At 36.9% G+C, this 18,329-nt stretch overlaps 1 protein-coding gene across 1 annotated transcript in view; it reads left to right on the top strand.

Annotated features, from left to right (window-relative positions):
* Window positions 1-18,329, top strand: part of LOC108403727 (uncharacterized) — a 159,757-nt gene that overhangs the window by 54,012 nt on the left and 87,416 nt on the right. The window contains exon 3 of the mRNA XM_073219458.1: window positions 15,164-15,218. Within this exon, the coding sequence (XP_073075559.1) occupies window positions 15,164-15,218 (55 nt within the window). The remainder of the gene's footprint in view (window positions 1-15,163; window positions 15,219-18,329) is intronic.

Here is an 18,329-nt window from a genome sequence, read left to right as displayed (position 1 = left end):
AAAATCACTATACTTTATGGGTCTAACGATACTATGTACACAATGTTAATAAAATGCAAAGCCAAGTTCATAGGATTTGTAGCTCACCAATTGGATAATATCAGCTCAATTTATCTGAATTCCAGCAGCCATATTTTGAGCTTTAGATATTTGATATCCTTAAAATTCTTAATGTCCGGAAGGTTATTATCCAATCTATAAGAACTTCATGTTATTACCACTGTTTTCAATAATTGATTTTAAAGTTAAGGGGCATTTCATTTTCTTGTCTCTACCTTTAAGTTTTAAATAAGCATAATTAATAGCATTGATTAGAAGTACATTTTACATTATTTTTCTCAAAAGCTTATACTTCATGCATTAAAAATAACTAGCAAATTTCAATTTATTATAAACATATATTGCTGTTTGTCATAGAATCCTAAGCTGAAAGAAAATTCAAGAAATCATTTGACTCTTTTTTTATGAGCTTTTTACCTAAACACTACCTTGAAAAAAATGTTTTCTGTTTTGAAAGTTCTCTTGGGAAGTAGATTATATCAAAGTTTTAGCGTTTTCAGTACTTACTTTCAGTAGACCTGTGATTAAAATAATCTTCTGTTCTTAAAGATTTTATGTTTTTTCAAATCATCAGAAACAATTCTTTCTGCTATAAAGACACTTTGATCTTTGCAGTGGTTTGTGAATTAGGCACTTTCTTGCTCCTGATGTCTTATGTCGATAGTTATGGGATATGTTAAAACTTTTATACACTGTGATACAGGCTCAAGTTAAGTTTGAAATAACGCATTTTGTGCGAACGTGCGTCAAGTCTCCCAGATCTCTGTAAATTTTGATGCACTTTCATATCTCTGATCATGTATGAGATTTTGTCATTACTGTCTTTTGCACTGTATTGAGAATCTGTTGGCACTACATGCAAAATGTCACAAGACATAATCTTAGTAATGGAGAAGATCTAGGATCCTTTTTAGGCCTACCTCCCACTCTAAACAGGCACTTTTCTTTTCCTTCTTCCTCTTCTTTGTAAAAATTCAAATGTGACCTATAACTTCCTGCTTAAAATTCTGTAACACATCCCACCCACCTGTAGAACCACATGCCTGCCCCTTAGGTTGGCACATGTAGTACCCCACACTGTTTGCCAGCACCCAGGCTTCTTTACTGGCATTCTGCGTTGCCAGGGGAGGGAATATGTTCCAAATGAGAGTTTATAGTTTTGGAGCCAGAAACACCTGGGTTAAGATCCTGCCTTCACTCATCCCCTCTGGCTCTGTGAACTTGTGTAGATCATTTCACATTTCTGAGCCTACCTTTCTTCCTCTGTAACAGGGGAATGGAAACTCTTACCTCACACAGCTGTAGGGAGCATACATGGAATTGGGTGTGTGTGGTGCCCACCAGAGGTCTGCTTGAGCAACCAAAGGTACGGGTGTGTGACACAAGCACAGGTCGCATGTCTCGCCAGCTTGCCGGTCGGACAGCATCGGGAATTCCTCTTGGTAGGAGTCCTGTCTCACTTCCAGCCATGAGAGCTCACATGTTCGTCTGCAGACTCTTGTCTCCCTGTGTACACGGTTCCAGGTACACGGCTCCAGATCCGCATCAAGCTGGTGCAAGAGCTATGCTGAGAAGCAGTCCCGTGCCCTGACCAGCCAGTATCCTTGTGGTGATTCTTTGGCATAGTTCCTAGGGTTCTCCACATAGGCCTGCATGCAGGGAAGTCCCAAACATGGATCCTTATCAGGTATTTACAGCTTATTCATACTTCCTCCCGGTCCAGATGCAATTTACCTGTCAGGATCATTTTTACCATAAGCAATGTTGCCTAGCAATATAATTGACACCTGCCATCTACCTGGTTTCCAGGGTAACAGAGCTAGGTGGTTAAACCAGAGGTCACATTCTAAAGCAGCGGTGGAAAAGGCTTGCTAACTCTTTCATGTCAGTATGCAACAGACCCGACTAGGGGCCTTGTGTGTTACAGTTGTCAGAACATGCTTGTTCAGTCCTTTAACAAATATTTAAGAGCTTACATTATGAGTCCAGCTCTGTGCCAGACACAAGGAGTACAGTGGCAGCTTAGACAGATATGGTGCCCACTTCATATGGTTTCCTCCACCCAGGAGCCCTTTAGTTCGTTTCATTGCCTAGAGAGCTCCTCCAGAGGTCAGCTGAGATGTTACTGCCTCTCTGAAGTCCGTGAACACTTTACCCCCCAGCAATGTTTATATTGCTTCGAATTCATGGATTGGTATTGCTGATCCATGAATTCCTTTAAGTACTATGCAGAGTTTATGTGGGAATGCATGTTTGAAGAAAAGGGTTAAAGCTTTCATCAAATTTTCAAAGGGGTCTGAGCTGCCCACCCTGCTCCCTGAGAATTTATAACCACTACTCTGTCATGAGCATTTGTAATACGGTTCTTTTTATTTGTTTGTAGGTCTGTGTCTCCTACTGGAATGTGAGTATTTGAGAGAAGGAACTATATTAATATTTTGTGCCAGTGCAATGCCTGATTCATAGCAGACTTTTAGAAAATGTATGTTGAAAGAATCAGTTCTTAATATCCTTAACAGGCTCAGCACCTCAAATGATGCTAATCATACAGCATTTCTTTATTAGAAAGGGAAAGTCCTATCTTGTATTAAATAAAGTTGTTCTTGCTCCTAGCTTTAACCCCTGGAGTTATAAACTACTCTCTTCCATATTGTATTTGCCCTTTTATGAAACTCACAGTTGAGTTAGGGAATCAAAGAAAACAGGATATCATGGGGGGAATCATTAACAAGTGATATATTTGCATCTTAAATATTTTAATTTAAAGCATGAAGATGTACACTATGTTACTGGTATTTGAGTACGAAACCAACATCTTTTTTTTTAATTAAGGTATCATTGATACTGCAATCTTAATGAAGGTTTCACATGAGCAATATTGTGATTTCAGTATTCATCCATATTGTCAACTCCCCCGCAGATCCCATTGCATTCACTGTCCATCAACATAGTAAGATGCTATAGAGTCATTATTTGTCTTTGCCATGCTATATTGCCTTCCCTATGACCTAGGTATATTGTGTGTGCTGATGATAATGCCCTTTAATCCCCTTCTCCTTCCCTCCCCACCTACCCTTTCAACCCCCTTCCCTTTGTTAACTGCTAGTCCCTTCTTGGAGTCTGTGAGTCTGCTGCTGTTTTGTTCCTTCAGTTTTGCTTTGTTGTTATATTCCACAAATGAATGAAACCATTTGGTACTTTTTTTTTCCTCCTGGCTTATTTCATTGAGCATAATACCCCAAAGCTCCGTCCATGTTCTTACATATGGTAGGATTTTTCTTCTTATGGCTGAATAATATTCCATTGTATGTATGTATCACATTTTTATCCATTTATCTATTGATGAACACTTAGGTTGCTTCCATTTCTTGGCTATTGTAAATAGTGCTGTGATAACCATAGGGGTGCATATGTCTTTTTGAATCTGAGACGTTGTCTTCTTGGGTAAATTCCTAGGAGTGGAATTCCCAGGTCAAATGGTATTTCTATTTTGAGTTTTTTGAGGAACCTCCATATTGCTTTCCACAATGGTTGAACTAATTTACATTCCCACCAGCAGTGTAGGAGGGTTCCCCTTTTTCCACATCTTTGCCAGCATGTGTTGTTCTAGTCTTCTGGATGTTGGCTATCCTAACTGGTGTGAGGTGATATCCCATTGTGGTTTTAATTTACATTTCACTGATAATTAGCGATTTGAAGCATCTTTTCATGTGCCTTTTGGCCATTTGAACTTCTTCCTCGGAGAAGTGCCTGTTAAGATTCTCTGCTCATTTTTTTAATCGGGTTATTTGGTTTTTGGGTGTTGAGGATTGTGAGCTCTTTATATACTTTGGATGTTAAACCTGTATTGGATAAGCTGTTTACAAATATATTCTCCCATACTGTAGGAGGTCTTTTTGTTTTAATGATGGTGTCCTTTGCTGTACAGAAGCTTTTTAGTTTAATGTAGTTCCATTTGTTCATTTTTCCTTTTGTTTCCCTTGCCTGAGGAGATGTGTTCAGGAAAAGGTTGCTCGTGTTTATGTCTAAGAGATTTTTGCCTATGTTTTCATCTATGAGGTTTATGGTTTCAAGACTTTTCTTCAGGTCTTTGATACATTTCAAGTTTACTTTTGTGTGTGGAGTTAGCCAATAAATCAGTTTCATTCTCTTTCATGTATCTGTCCAGTTTTGCCAACACCAGCTGTTGAAGAGGCTGTCATTTCCCCATTGCATATCCATGGCTCCTTTATTGTATATTAATTGGCTATGTATGTGTGAGTTTGTATCTTGGCTATCTGTTCTCTTCCACTGATCTATGGGTCTTTTCTTGTGCCCGTACCAATTGTTTTGAATTCTGTGGCTTTGTAGTAGAGCTTAAAGTTAGGGAGCATAATCTCCCCAGCTTTGTTCTTCCTTCTGAGGATTGCTCTTTTGTCTTTCCATATGAATTTTAGAACTATTTGTTCTAGTTTGTTGCAGAATGCTGTTTGTATTTTGATAGGGCTTGCATTGAATCTATAGACTGCTTTAGGCAGTATGGCCATTTTGACAACATTAATTCCTCCTATTCATGAGCATGGGATGTATTTCTATTTATTAATGGTGTGTTGAATTTTTGTCATGAGTTTCTTATAATTTTCAGGGTATAGGTCTTTCTCCTTGATTAGGTTTATTCCTAGGTATTTTATTCTTTTGGTTGCAATTGTAAATGGAATTGTTTTCCTGATTTCTCTTTTTGCTAATTCATTAATAGTATATAGGAATGCAACAGATTTCTGTGTATTAATTTTGTATCATACAACTTTGCTTCGTTATTAGTTTTAGTAGTTTTGGGGTAGATTCTTTAATTTAGGGTTTTTTATGTATAATATCATGTCACCTGCAAGCAGTGACAGTTTAACTTCTTCCTTACCAATTTAGATGTCTTTTATTTCTTTGTGTCTTCTGATTGCCATGGCTAGGACCTCCAGTACTATGTTGAATAAAAGTTGGGAGAGTGGACATCCTTGTCTTGTTCCTGATACTGAAGGAAAAGCTTTCAACTTTTCACTGTTAAGTATGACGTTGGCCGTGGGTTTGTTGTAAATGGCCTCTATTGTGTTGAGGTACTTGCCCTGTATACCCATTTTGTTGAGAGTTTTTATCATGAATGAATGAATGTTAAATATTGTCAAATGCTTTTCCAGCATCTATAGAGATCATCATGTGATTTTCTTCCTCCTTTAATTTGATGCGATGTATGATGTTGATGGATATTGGAATTTTTACCATCCTTGCCTCCCAGGAGTAAATCCCACTTGGTCAGGATGAATGATCTTTTTTATGTATTTTTTAGTTCAGTTTGCTAATATTTCGTTGAGTATTTTTTCATCTCTGTTCATCAGGGATATTGGTCTGTAATTTTCTTTTTTTTTTCTGGTGTCTTTGCCTGGTTTGGGTATTAGAGTGAAGTTTGGAATTATTCCCTCCTCTTCTACTTTTTGGAAAACTTTAAGGAGCATTAGGTCTTCTCCGAATGTTTGATAAAATACAGCAGTAAAGCCATCTGGTCCATGAGTTTTGTTCTTAGGTAGTTTTTTGATTACCATTTCAATTTCATTGCTGGTAATTTATCTGTTGAGATTCTCCTGTTTCTTCCTGGGTCAGCCTTGGAAGGTTGTATATTTCTAGAAAGTTGTCCTTTTCTTCTAGGTTATCCAGTTTGTTAGCATATAATTTTTCATAGTATTGTCTAATAATTCTTGGTGTTTCTGTGGTGTCCATAGTGATTTTTCCTTTCTCATTTCTGATTCTGTTTATGTGTGTAGACTCTTTTTTTCTTGATAAGTCTACCTAGGGTTTTATCTATTTTGTTTATTTTCTCAAAGAACTAGCTCTTGGTTTCATTGATTTTTCTTCTCTTGTTTTATTCTTCTCAATTTTATTTATTTCTGTTCTGATGTTTATTATGTCCCCTCATCTACTTTGGGCCTCATTTGTTCTTTTTCTAGTTTCATTAACTGTGAGTTTAGACTGTTCTTTTGGGATTTTTTTTCTTTCTTGAGGGAAGCCTGTATTTGCAATATACTTTCCTTTTTGAAGTGCCTTCACTGCATCCCACAGGTTTGGGGCTGTGGAGTTGTTTTTATTTGTCCCCATATATTGCTTGATCTTGTTTTAATTTGGTCTCTGATCCACTGATTGTTTAGGAGCATGTTGTTAAGCCTCCCTGTGTTTGTGCTGTTTTTTCTTTCCTTTGTAGAATTCATTTCTAGTTTGATACCTTTGTGGTCTAGGAAGCTGGTTGGCACAATTTCAGTGTTTCTGAATTTACTGAGACTCATTTTGTGGACTAGTATATGATGTATTCTGGAGAACATTTAATGTACACTTGAGAATAATTTGTGTTCTGCAGCTTTTCGGTGGAGTGTTCCGTAGCTGTCTGTTAACAGCAATGAACAACACAGTAGAACCGATGGATCTGTCTCCTTACTTATTTTCTGTCCAGTTGATCTGTCTTTTGGCGTGAGTGGTGTGTTGAACTCTCCTAGAATGAATGTGTTGCATTCTATTTCCCCCTTGAATTCTGTTAGTATTTGTTGTACGTATTTGGGTGCACCTATATTGGGTGAATAGATACTTATAATGGTTGTATCCTCTTGTTGGACTGACCCCTTTATCATTATGTGTTGTCGTTCTTTGTCTCTTGCAGCTTTCTTTGTTTTGAAATCAATTTTGTCAGATACAAGTACTGCAACTCCTGTTTTTTCCCTCCGTTATTTGCATGAAATATGTGTTCCATCCCTTCACTTTTAGTTTGTGTCTATCTTTGGGGTTGAAGTGAGTCTCTTGTAGGCAGCATATAGAAAGGTCTTGTTTTTTTAATCCATTCTGTATGTCTTTTGGTTGGTGCATTCGGTCCATTTACATCTAGGGTGATTATTGATAGGTATGTACTTAGTGCCATTGCAGGCTTTAGATTCGTGGTTACCAAAGGTTCAAGGTCGGCTTCTTTACTGTCTAACAGTCGGACTTAACTCGTTTATTATGCTATTACAAACAGAATCTAATGGTCATTTTTTTTTTGGTCCCTTCTTTTTCTTCCTCTTCCACTCTTTATATATTAGATATCATTCTATACTCTTTGTGTATCCATTGAGTGAGTTTTTCGGTAGCTGATTTAATTTTGTATTTGCTTAGTAATTAATTGGTCTACCTCTTTTACTGTGGTTTCAGTTTCCCTCGTGACAGCTGCTTAGCCTTAGGAGCACTTCCATCTGCAGCAGTCTCTTTAAAATACTTTGTAGAGTTGGTTTCTAAGAGGTAAGTTCTCTCAACTTTTGCTTATTTGGAAATTGTTTAATCCCTGCTTCAAATTCAATGATGATCTTGCATTTTAATTATTACATGTCTTGGTGTTGTCTTCCTAGGGTTCCTTGTGTTGGGAGATTTGTGCACTTTCATGACGTGAGACACTATTTTCTTTCCCAGACTGGGGGATTTTTCAGCAATTATTTCCTCAAAGAGACTTTCTATCCCTTATTCTCTCTCTTCTTCTACTGGTAACCCTATAATGCGAATATTATTCTGCTTGGGTTGGCCATACAGTTCTCTCAGTATTCTTTGATTCCTAGAAATCCTTTCCTCTCTGTGCCTCAGCTTCTTTGTGTTCCTTTTCTCTTATTTCTATTTCATTTACCATGTCCTCTACCTTACCTAATCTACTTTTAAATCCCTCCATTGTATGTTTCATTTCATATACTGTATATTTCAAAGTTTCTATCTCTTTCCTGATGTCCTCCGTGAGATCGTGAATATATTTTTTGTATCTCCATGAGCATGTTTTTGATTTTTATTTTGAAATCTTTATCAAAAGATTGGAGATTTCAGTTTCATTTAGCCCTCTTTCTGGCTTCTTCTGATTCTTTCTTTGTACAAAATTATTTTGCCATTTCATTTTTCTAGTGCCCAGAAGCTCTACTCTCTGGAGCTGCCCTGCACCTACAGTGAGGGTGGGGGTCACAGGCACGTGGTACCGGTGCCTGCCGGGAGGAAAGAGCTCTTTCCTGCCTCCTGGCTGCTGTGCCTGCCTCCACTACCAGGGCCACTGGGCCAAGCGTGCTGGTAGGAACTTCTGTGTTACGCACCTGTATCTGCTGTAGGTGGGGCCACCCTCTGGGCGGCCTGGCGTGTTAGATGGGGTAGCAGCTGTGCGAATTGGTGTCTGCCTGGAGGAAGGAGCGGCTGGCTGCGTACCGCAGTTCGGGGGCCCTGGGACTGCATTGCCAGCCAGGGGGATGGAGCATCTGAGGCTCCTGAAAGTTTCCAACATGCTGGGCGGAGTGTGCCGGGATGATTTTGTCCCACCTGTCCTTTTCAGCAAATTCTGTGTATCCTTTGCCCCTTTAGCACCCCTCTCACTGTTGGGAAGTCATTCAAAATTCCCGCTCTTCTTTTGTCCTGGAGCTGCCGTTTGTGCACACCTGTTCTTCACAAGGGGCCGGAATCTCAGTCTCTCTGAGAACTCTGCCTGTATTTGCTTTCCAAATATTTATTGAAGATGGTAGACAAAGGACTAGTAATGTAGAATATTTCAGAATAATAAGAAAATACTAATGTCACCTCATTGGAAAATAGTTATTGATCATGATTCACAGAAGAAGCCCAGTGATTAATAAAAATATGAAAATCAGTTCAATCTCACCAGTAATTAAAAAATTACTTACAGAAAGTAGTATTGAGACAATTGTCCCCCATTTCATGGAAAAGTGATATTCAGTTCTGAAGAAGGTAAATGGAAGAATTATAGATTGGTTTAACCCTTCCAGAAAGCCGGTTGCCAATACGGGTGTTGGGTTTAAAAATATGGATATCATTTGTGCTTGTAATCTCACACAAAATTTTTTTCCCAAGGAAATAGATATGTTCGCAAGTTTTCTAGTAGGAGCGTTCATGTCTGGGTTCCTAATAATGAAAGACTCAAAACCCAAATAAATACCTAACCAGTGAGGGAGTGATCTGAAAAGTTTTGGCCTACTTACAGAATAGAATGGAGTTGTTGAATGAAATGATGAGAGCAAGAGGCAATTCGTGTATATCCTCTGATCCAGACTTATGAGCATGTGTACAACTGTGTCTCTTGAAAGGATGCCCAGGAAATACATTTGCAAAGTAGTTACTTGTCCCTTGGTAGTAAGGAAAGAAGGATTTCCGTTTTCTTCATATCGCTCTTCATTTTCAATCTGTGTGTACTAAGTGTATATTACTTTAGTAATCTGGGGGAAAACTTATATGCAAGTAATGCAGTTGAACAGTTTCTTTCATTTCTTCATTCTGATTTAATTTAAAAAATGCTACTTTTCCATTTTTTTCTGTAAGTAAACAGTAGATGTTCCTGTGTCCACTAGGAAGCTCCTCCGGGTGCTCCCGTTGCCGAGTGAGAACTGGGGAGCTCTAGTTGGAGAATGGTGTTGTCATCCTGACCCCTTTGCTAATAAGCCACTTCATCCGCAAGAGAATGACTGTTTTCTTGTTGACACTTTCTTCTTGGTGAATTTAAGAAGTGACTTGTGGCATCCAAGACCTGAACTAGCCCCAGCGGAGATGCACTGTCTTTCTTCTGAGAACCGTTTTAAATTGGTAAACTATGTTTTCAAAATAAATGCTAATTTAGAGGTTGGGTTAGAAACTGCCAAACTCCATTATTTTCAACTGCCTCTATTCCCCAGCTCTGCCCTACTGATAGAGGGAAAGCATGTGGCCTTTAAACCAGAACAGCTCACAGATGCTGAGGGAAGAGGAGGAAGAGGATTTCTTCATGCATAGAATAGGGAATATTACCATTTTACAAGTCAAAATGCCCTACTTGTTTTTAGGACAATATTCCATGATCCATGTATACTTTATCCTCATAGTCTTATTGAACTTAAAAGTGTTCTCTTGCTCCAGGATATCTACAATACAGTTAGGCCACGTTGTTTTCCTGTGTCTGGCTGTAGTCTAGACTTACGCTGTTGTCATAAAAGCAGATGCCATCAAGGAAAAAGAAGAAACGTAGGAGGCCAAGCGTGGAAATAAAGGTCATGCTGCCAGCCCTAAGTTGGTGGTTAGCAACAGGAGGTCATGTCGCTGTTACTGTCAAAGTTGCTTTAGGGAGAAGGCAATTTCCTCTCACTGCAGAGAACAAGCGGTTTACCTTACTTGAAAAGAAAATCAGTGGCACTGATTTGGCTCTTGTAAGAAACCATTCTCCTGATGGCAAGTCAGTAGAGATGTGATTTTTAAAAGTAAAGAAAATCGTTGCCAGAGAATTTTCATGTTAACATCTGATTATTGGTAGTAACAAAAGTATTGCTTGTTAAATTTCATTTAAAACTCATTTAATTTTTGTAATGAGAGCTAAGCTACTTCAGGAAATCCACGGCAGTTGGGTAGCTGTTTGGTTGTAAGTTAGTTTATATTATTATTTTCTGTTTTGAGGAAGATTAAGGAAGTTCATCAAATATTGACATTAAAGTTGTTATCAGAATTATTTAAGTGCCTTCTTTCTCACCATAAACACAAATCCCTTTATCTAAGTATGGTTCATTTAAAATAATATTTATATTTTTAAAGGATAAGTGGTAAAAAGTTAACATATTATATTTAATATAGTTATATAGGAAAATCATACTTTAATCTAAATATATATATACTAATACTTTACTGTTTTGTGTGTTTTAACTTTCATTCTTACCAGTAAGTTATACATTTTAAAAATATTTAGAAGGTATAAGTGGAAGAAGAGGGGAGAAAAATTAAAAAAGAACACGTATTTCCTTTTTTAGACAAACTTTGCACTCTGGAAATACATTCTTCATATTTCTGTCTTTATCAGTGATGTGATGCCATTTACAAGAAGTTTTCTTAATTGTGAACAATAGTCCAATGTGTTAAAGGAAGGCCCTTCATATTAAGACATTATGGTTTTTAATATCAAAGACACTATGGGAAATTACTGTTATGACGAGATGCTGTTGACAAGATTGTTTTCAGGTTAGCCTAGACGGAAGCTTCACTTTAATTGCATATTGCAGCAGGTGGGAAGAGTATGCCTGTGACCAAAATAGTAACATAAATTTGGAGGGACTGCTTAAACGGTGTTCTCAAGGCTCCTGTGGGAACAAGACTGCTCTGTGCTGTTTATTGAAAACCTGTTTCTCCTGTCACCCAGTCCAGCCACCTAGCAGGGTTTGAAATGTCACATGGTGACGCAGCATCCCAACGGTATCGCTTGGGAAACATTATTTTGTTGAGACAATATGAAGGGTCCACAGAAATTGAAACAACACAAAGGAAAATAAAAACAAGGACAGGAGGCTAATCTACCTCTCTGAGCAGCAGTGCCGTCTCTCAGATACATTGATTCAATTAGTCCACAGCAATGTCTTTCTTTGATAATTGCTCCACAGAGTTCCCACATTAAGCTGCTTCACTGCACTGCTTGCTCAGTTATTTCTTTCAGAGGTCAAGAGAAATGCATTACAAAGCAGTTTCTCTTTAAACAAAATCAGAAGTGTTATATATTAATTTTTAAAATACCTGATCTTAGGAACAGTGTACACAAGCAGAAAGCCCGACTCTCACTTCTTTCCTTCAGTCCCCTAGAGTGTACGGTATGTTCTTTGTGCCTTTGTTAGGGTGGCAGTATATACCTTTTGCTTTTGAAAGATATCTACTGAAGATTTCCCTGTTGCATTTGCCAGTTATCTCTTGTGCTATTTTTTTGTGCCTACCAACATTATAAAAATTGTTAATCTTATGATAGGATGACAATGGCACCTCAATCTTTTATAAGATTGATAATATTGTTCTAGACTTAGAAATGTAGCCATACTATGACTTCATCCTATTTTTTTAAGAACAAATGAAATTGAACTTTGATTATATTATACCTGGCAAGTATGACTATGTTTTTTTTCTTTCCTAGGGTACTTAGCAATAATTTTTATCTTAGTAATTTGTTTTGTTAAATTCTTAAGTATATCTTTTTTATTTTCTCAGAATAACGTGTTGAACTTTATAAATATTAACAAATATAAAAAGAATAGAGTTATGAACTTCAGTATGCCAACCATATTGATTCATAACGTATGCTTTATCTGTCCCTTTTACTCTTACTTTTTTGCTGAAGTGCTTTAAAGCAAATCCCAGATACTATGTCAGTTCATCCCTATGTAGATTTTTCTTTTTTAAATAACCACAGTGTCATTTTTATACCTGGGAAGTTTAACAATTTCTTGATGATAAAATACCAGGCCATATGCAGATTTTTGCCAGTTGTATTAGAAGTGCCTTCTACTGCCAGCTTGTTTGAATCAAAATTGACACATTTGGTTGTTGGAAGTAATTTGCTTTTATTGATCAGATTTCAAAGTCCTTATTACCCATGTCTTGAGAGGGTAGAATCTTACTTCAAAACCGAACCGACAAAAACCACTTTTCCTGCTTCATTGAAAGACAAAGCAAAATGTGCTGTAAGACCTATTAAAAATGAAATACATAACAGAGCACCTGATGAAAAACTTTCTGCTTCAAATAGAAAAATTCCTTCTCAAGCATTGCTACTCCAATACCCTATATTAGTTTTTGGTAAGATTTAATGAAGATGGTCTTATGTAACTTGTATAAAATGGGATCCTTTAAAAAGCGTCTTTAATACCAATTTAGAGCCATACAGATAGTTTTTATTGTAAGAAAGCATGAAGTGGCTAAAATGTCAAACATTGTAGTTGAACATCCCTGGTTTCTGAGCTGTCTTCCTAACCTTGCCTGGACCTAAAAAAATTGATACCTGTCGTGGTTTCTCTGTCTGTGGCTTTTGATATTTTTTTTCATCTCTAATTAAAGTAAGAAATATATTTTTTAATGAGGATCTGATAATACACACAAAAACACACCTCAACTGAAAGTTTCCTGAAGCTGTTTACCCTGTAAATAGCACTGTGATATTTTCTATTCTATTGTATTTATTTATTCTTTTTTAAGTATAGGCTAGTACTCACTGAGCTAATTTTATGAATTGTTTGGAAAACATGGACATAGTGGTTAGAAGCACATTTTCAGCATCTAAGGGACCTGGATTCAGATACCACGTCTGCCAGTTACTAGCAGCATCTCCATGGATCTCAGTTTAAATATGCTTCTCATGTAGGTTTCTGGAAATGTTATTTGTGCTAAGGGAAGTAGGATTATCCTCAAATTTATACCAGTATAATTAGTATAACTAATGAGTCACTCCTTAAATTGATACATACATCACCCCACGTCAGTGTTTTTCCTCTCTTAGACTAGCACTGCTCTGCCGTTGCTAGGAGAGGTTACCTGAGCTGTCCAGAGATGCAGAACTTCTCCGTGTCCACTATTTTTTTTTTTGTTATCATTAATCTACAATTACATGAGGAACATTATGTTTACTAGACTCCCCCCATCACCAAGTCCCCCCCACATACCCCTTCACAGCCACTGTCCATCAGCATAGTAAGATACTGTAGAATCACTACTTGTTTTCTCTGTGTGGCACAGCCTTCCCCTAACCCCCCCCCCCAACATTATACATGCTGATCGTAATGCCCCCTTTCCGTGTCCACTTTTATATGACTTCTGCCATGTTGCAGTGTATCTGGGTGAGAGGAATGTTGTGTGGCTTTAGCAATAGTGTTACTGTGGAACTAAAAAGAGCATTTTTAAATTTTTGGTAAATTCTAAGTATTCAGTGATTATCCATTAAAAGGCGAAAAATTGGTCTCTGTGAGAAGGTGTGAGTTTTCTGCCCATTTCTTGAATGATATGTGCCAAGTATGTATTTTATTTAATATCCACCTAGCAGTTACCATGCACCTGGGACAGTGCTTTATAATACTCCTTTTTAAGTCCTAATGAATAATTCTCTGGGTTAAACACTGCTTTTAACTCTATTTTACAGATGAGGAGACCAAAACAGGTTAATTAACTTGCCTAAGGTCACATGTCTGGTAAATAACAGAGCTGGGATTTGAGCTTAGGAAACCTGGCCCCAGACTCTGTGTTCTTAACCACTGTGCAATTGTTTTATAACCTACTTCTTATAACAAACTACAGATCAGTAAGATATTTAAAAATAGAGGTGTAATTGACATGTAACATTATATTAATTTCAAATTTACAACATAGTGATTGGATATTTGCATATATTGCAAAATGATCACAATAAGTCTAATTAACACCTGTCACTATACATAGTTACAAAAAATTTTTTCTTATAATGAGAACATTTCAGATATACTCTTTTGGCAGCTTTCAGATATGCAATACAGTATCATTAACTGTTGTCACCATGCTGCGGATCACGTCCTCATGGCTTCCTTACTCTATAACCGGAAGTCTGCACCTTTTGGCCACCTTCCTCACTTCGGCATCCCCATCCCGACCCCGCCTCTAATGACCATGATCTGTTTGCTGTATGTGAAATGATGTTCATTTGCTTTATGATTAAGTGAGTGCTATTTTAATCTATTTCAATGATGAATTTGGATTTTCAAAGTTTAGACTGTTTCAGCAATTTGTCCCAGAACACTGTCCATCTTTCCACTTACAATGCATATCTTAAATGGAAAAACAGAATTATGTGAATGTGTTAGATATATTTACTTCTAATGGGTAGTTATGTATTACAGATTGCTTTTACATAAGTTACACTGGACTAGGAGTCAGAATAATATGAATTCAAGTACTGATTCTTCTGTTTTCTACACGTATGAATTAGGTCAAGTCACCTACCCTTCTGCCTTTGTTGCCCACTGAATCTGCCGCTTCTAAATAATAGAGGGGTGAGGTGCTGTTTAGAAATGTAAAGTGCTTCTAGTTCAGATTATTTAGCGACACTTAGATTATCAAGAAGCAGCTAGGTTTGGAAAAATAAGTCTGTTGATTATTCTGTCTTTAGACCTGAAAAATGATCTCTGTGCATATGAATTATGCATAGAAGCTAAATGTATTCCCTGTATTTAGTAGAGGGCAAAATAAAATGTAAAGTTCAATGTATACTCTAGAGACTGTGTTAAAATTATGTATTCCTTTTAAGAAAGGCTGAGTGACATTTAAATGACATTTTTCTGTTCTACAGAAACCAAAGGCAAATACCAAAGTAATTTGTAAGCGTGGAGAGACCATGTCATCAGGTAAGCATTTCATAATAAAAAAGCCAAAATGATTGCCTTCTTGTTAAGAAACCAGCAGAAGGAGACTTTATGGGAAATACATATGAAAGACTGATGACAATATATTTATAGAATTGGTGCTTTTTAAAGTAAAAATCAGCTAACACATCATCCAATATGCCAAAAGTTTGTGTATTTTGACCTTTATAAGTACATAGTATTGAGTTTTAAGCATTAAGAAGTTGGCTCATTTTCAGTATTTCATTTCCTCTTTGTAAATATAAAGCAATAGTATAAAGTTTGCTTGGTCTGTCTTAAGGAAAATTGGAGACCTTTTCATAATACAAATCTTCATCAGAAGAGGTGATTGCCAGAGATGATGGAGCAGGCGCCTTTCCTGGCTGCCATCTGCCTCCAGGCAGTATTTTGGAGCTAGGGGTAAGACAAAACCTGTTGAAGTGGAAGAAAACACATTCTGAGTTTTGTACTCTGATCTTTGTTCTTTTTCCCTGTAGTTTAATTATATTTTATGCAAAGTCTATGTTATACACCACTTTAAAATATAATAATGAAAATCCTGATAATTAAAATACATCACTATTTAAAGATATGGCTTAAATATGTCTAGGGAGCTATAACATGCTGTGTTAACTTTGTGGGTAATGAATAAGTGTTTTTAATATAATTAACTAGAAGATGTGATTTAGTGAAGCTGTTGTACTTAAGGGAAGGCACGTGATGGAATGTTCTGTTTTTAAGAGTCATCAGTTACTTGCCCAGAGTGAACAGAAAAGGAAGAAGGCATAGTGCTGAAGGATGCCACACTCAGTGCCATTTTTGGAGAATGAAAATAAGCCCCATAAGCCACAAATTAGAACATTTTAAGGCTTCCATTTAAATAAGGTGAACTGATTTTTCAAAAATTCTTTTCTGTTCTTCCTGAAGCCCAGTTAAAGTGTCATTTAAGGGATAAAAGAAGGTATGCATCCACAGAGACAGTCAGGTAGAGAGAGGTGACAGTGATGTAAATAAGAGGTGTAAGCAAACTTATTCTTGGAAACTGTAAACCTGAGAGAGGCGTGGGAACACACTTAGCAGTGTGGAGGAGGCTTCAATCTCAGTGTCTACAGAACATCATTTGGATGAGGAATGATCTAATACTCAGAACCCCAGAACGGGTCAGAATTTGGAGGCAGCAGGTAACAGGTAAGGAAGTCTGAGATAAGGGGCTGGAAACAAGATTAATTCAGAGTTTACATATGGAGCTACAAGACTCTTCCTTCACTTGCAACTTGCTTATATTCTCAAGGTAGGAGATTGAAGGACCCTTCCTTGGAATAATGGAAGAAGAGTGCCAACCAGAAAAAAGGTTTAAAGACCTGATTGGTAGGGGTCATTCCATAACAACAACAACATGAGCTACATTCAGCCATCCTACAGTCAGTTAGCCTTGTACCTACACCCAAGTGCTTCCTCTCAGCATCTTATTACCTTACACTTAAATATGAATGGATTACTGAGAATCAATGAATATTAGAGGAAATTCAAACTACCAAAGTGACCAAAGTAAATAGTCAAGTAGAAAGAGTAAAGTTACTGAGAAGAAAGAAATAATGTACACAACATAAAATCTTTTCGTAAAAAAATATAATAAATGTCCTTCAAGAAATGAAAGAAAAGAAAATTAGAAAGGAAATTATATATATATATCCCCATGCAAGTTTCCTCAGGATAGGGATATTGTCTCTCTCACTTCTCACTATACTTCGCACTAAAACAGTGTCTGGTATATAATGGTACCCTGTAAATATTTGTTGAACGAATGAATAAATTGAGCCTTTTAAGACACCCAACATCGAGCTAACAGAAATTATGGAATAGAGACAACAGGATGCAGGAAATTATCAAACAAAATATCAAAGAAAAATACCAAAATACATTATAAAGCTATTTTCTAGGGCTTGAATTTCTCAAGTGAAGGGGCCTACCAAGTATCTAATATAATTAATGGAAGGATGGCTGGGAAGCTACTCAAAGCCACATCATTAAGTGATTTCAGAACACCAAGCATGAAGTATCTGGAGAGAAAAAAGCAGGTAATATATGAAGGACTAGGAATTAGGATGACATTGAACTTCTTAACAGCAGTGTGGAGAGCTAGAACACAGTGAAGCAATGCCTTTATAATTTTGAAAGAAACAGAATTTTAACTCAGAATTCTGTATGGTCAAACCATTAGTCAAATGTGAAGATAATACATTTTTAGAAATACAAGGTCTCAAAACAAACCTCAAAGATTTATTTCCTTAGAACTCTGACATAGGATATACTCACCAAAAGTAGGGATTTAACCTCAAAAGAAGGCATGTATTTGGGTAACAGATTATCAAACAGAGAAGAGCAAGATTAGGAAGTCCCAGGGTTGGGGATGTATAGCAGGCCCGGAGAAAACAACTGGATTGAAGTGAGGGGAGAGAAGATTGCAATACTTTGAGTTGTAAAGTGAAACTAAAAAATTATTTGATTTGTTTAACACATGTAACAAATAATCTTGAGGGAAGCCATTTCATCATATGGGAAGAATTAGCTAAAGTTGCTTGGGAAACTAAATAAATGACAAAGAAAGCAATTATGCACTACAGGAAAACAGAAGGCTGAACAAAAAAGGAAACATTTTTGTGGGATTATTATGGTCATAGTGATGTAAACACTGAATATTACTTTAACCAAGAATCTTTTGATGTAAAATGTAAGTAAATTAAGAGATCAGTATGTGTACGTGTGGAGAACTGTATCCACATCTACTCTAAAATAAATCAGTAGGTCTCAATTCCAAAAACCTTGGTATTAATAAAATGGGCAATTCCATTCTGTAGAAAACAAGTATAAAACTATACACGTCCAAAAAATTACTAAGAACAACTACTGGAAAATGACCAAACTGAAGCAGTGTTTTGAGAAGTGTTTAGTTATGAAAAACAGCTACTGCCTTAAGTTAGAATGACAAATTTTGACCGTTTTTGCTTGGGGGTATTGCCGTTCCCTTGCCCTCCCAACTTGGATAGAAAATCCTCCACACCTTTATCGTCTAGAGGAGTAGATTTGGTTCAGGATCGGCAAAGGAGAAACTAG

The sequence above is a fragment of the Manis javanica genome, chromosome 13 (genome assembly GCF_040802235.1).
Source record: "Manis javanica isolate MJ-LG chromosome 13, MJ_LKY, whole genome shotgun sequence".
NCBI classification, from domain to species: Eukaryota; Metazoa; Chordata; class Mammalia; order Pholidota; family Manidae; genus Manis; species Manis javanica.
This window is presented reverse-complemented; position numbering and strand designations above follow the sequence as displayed.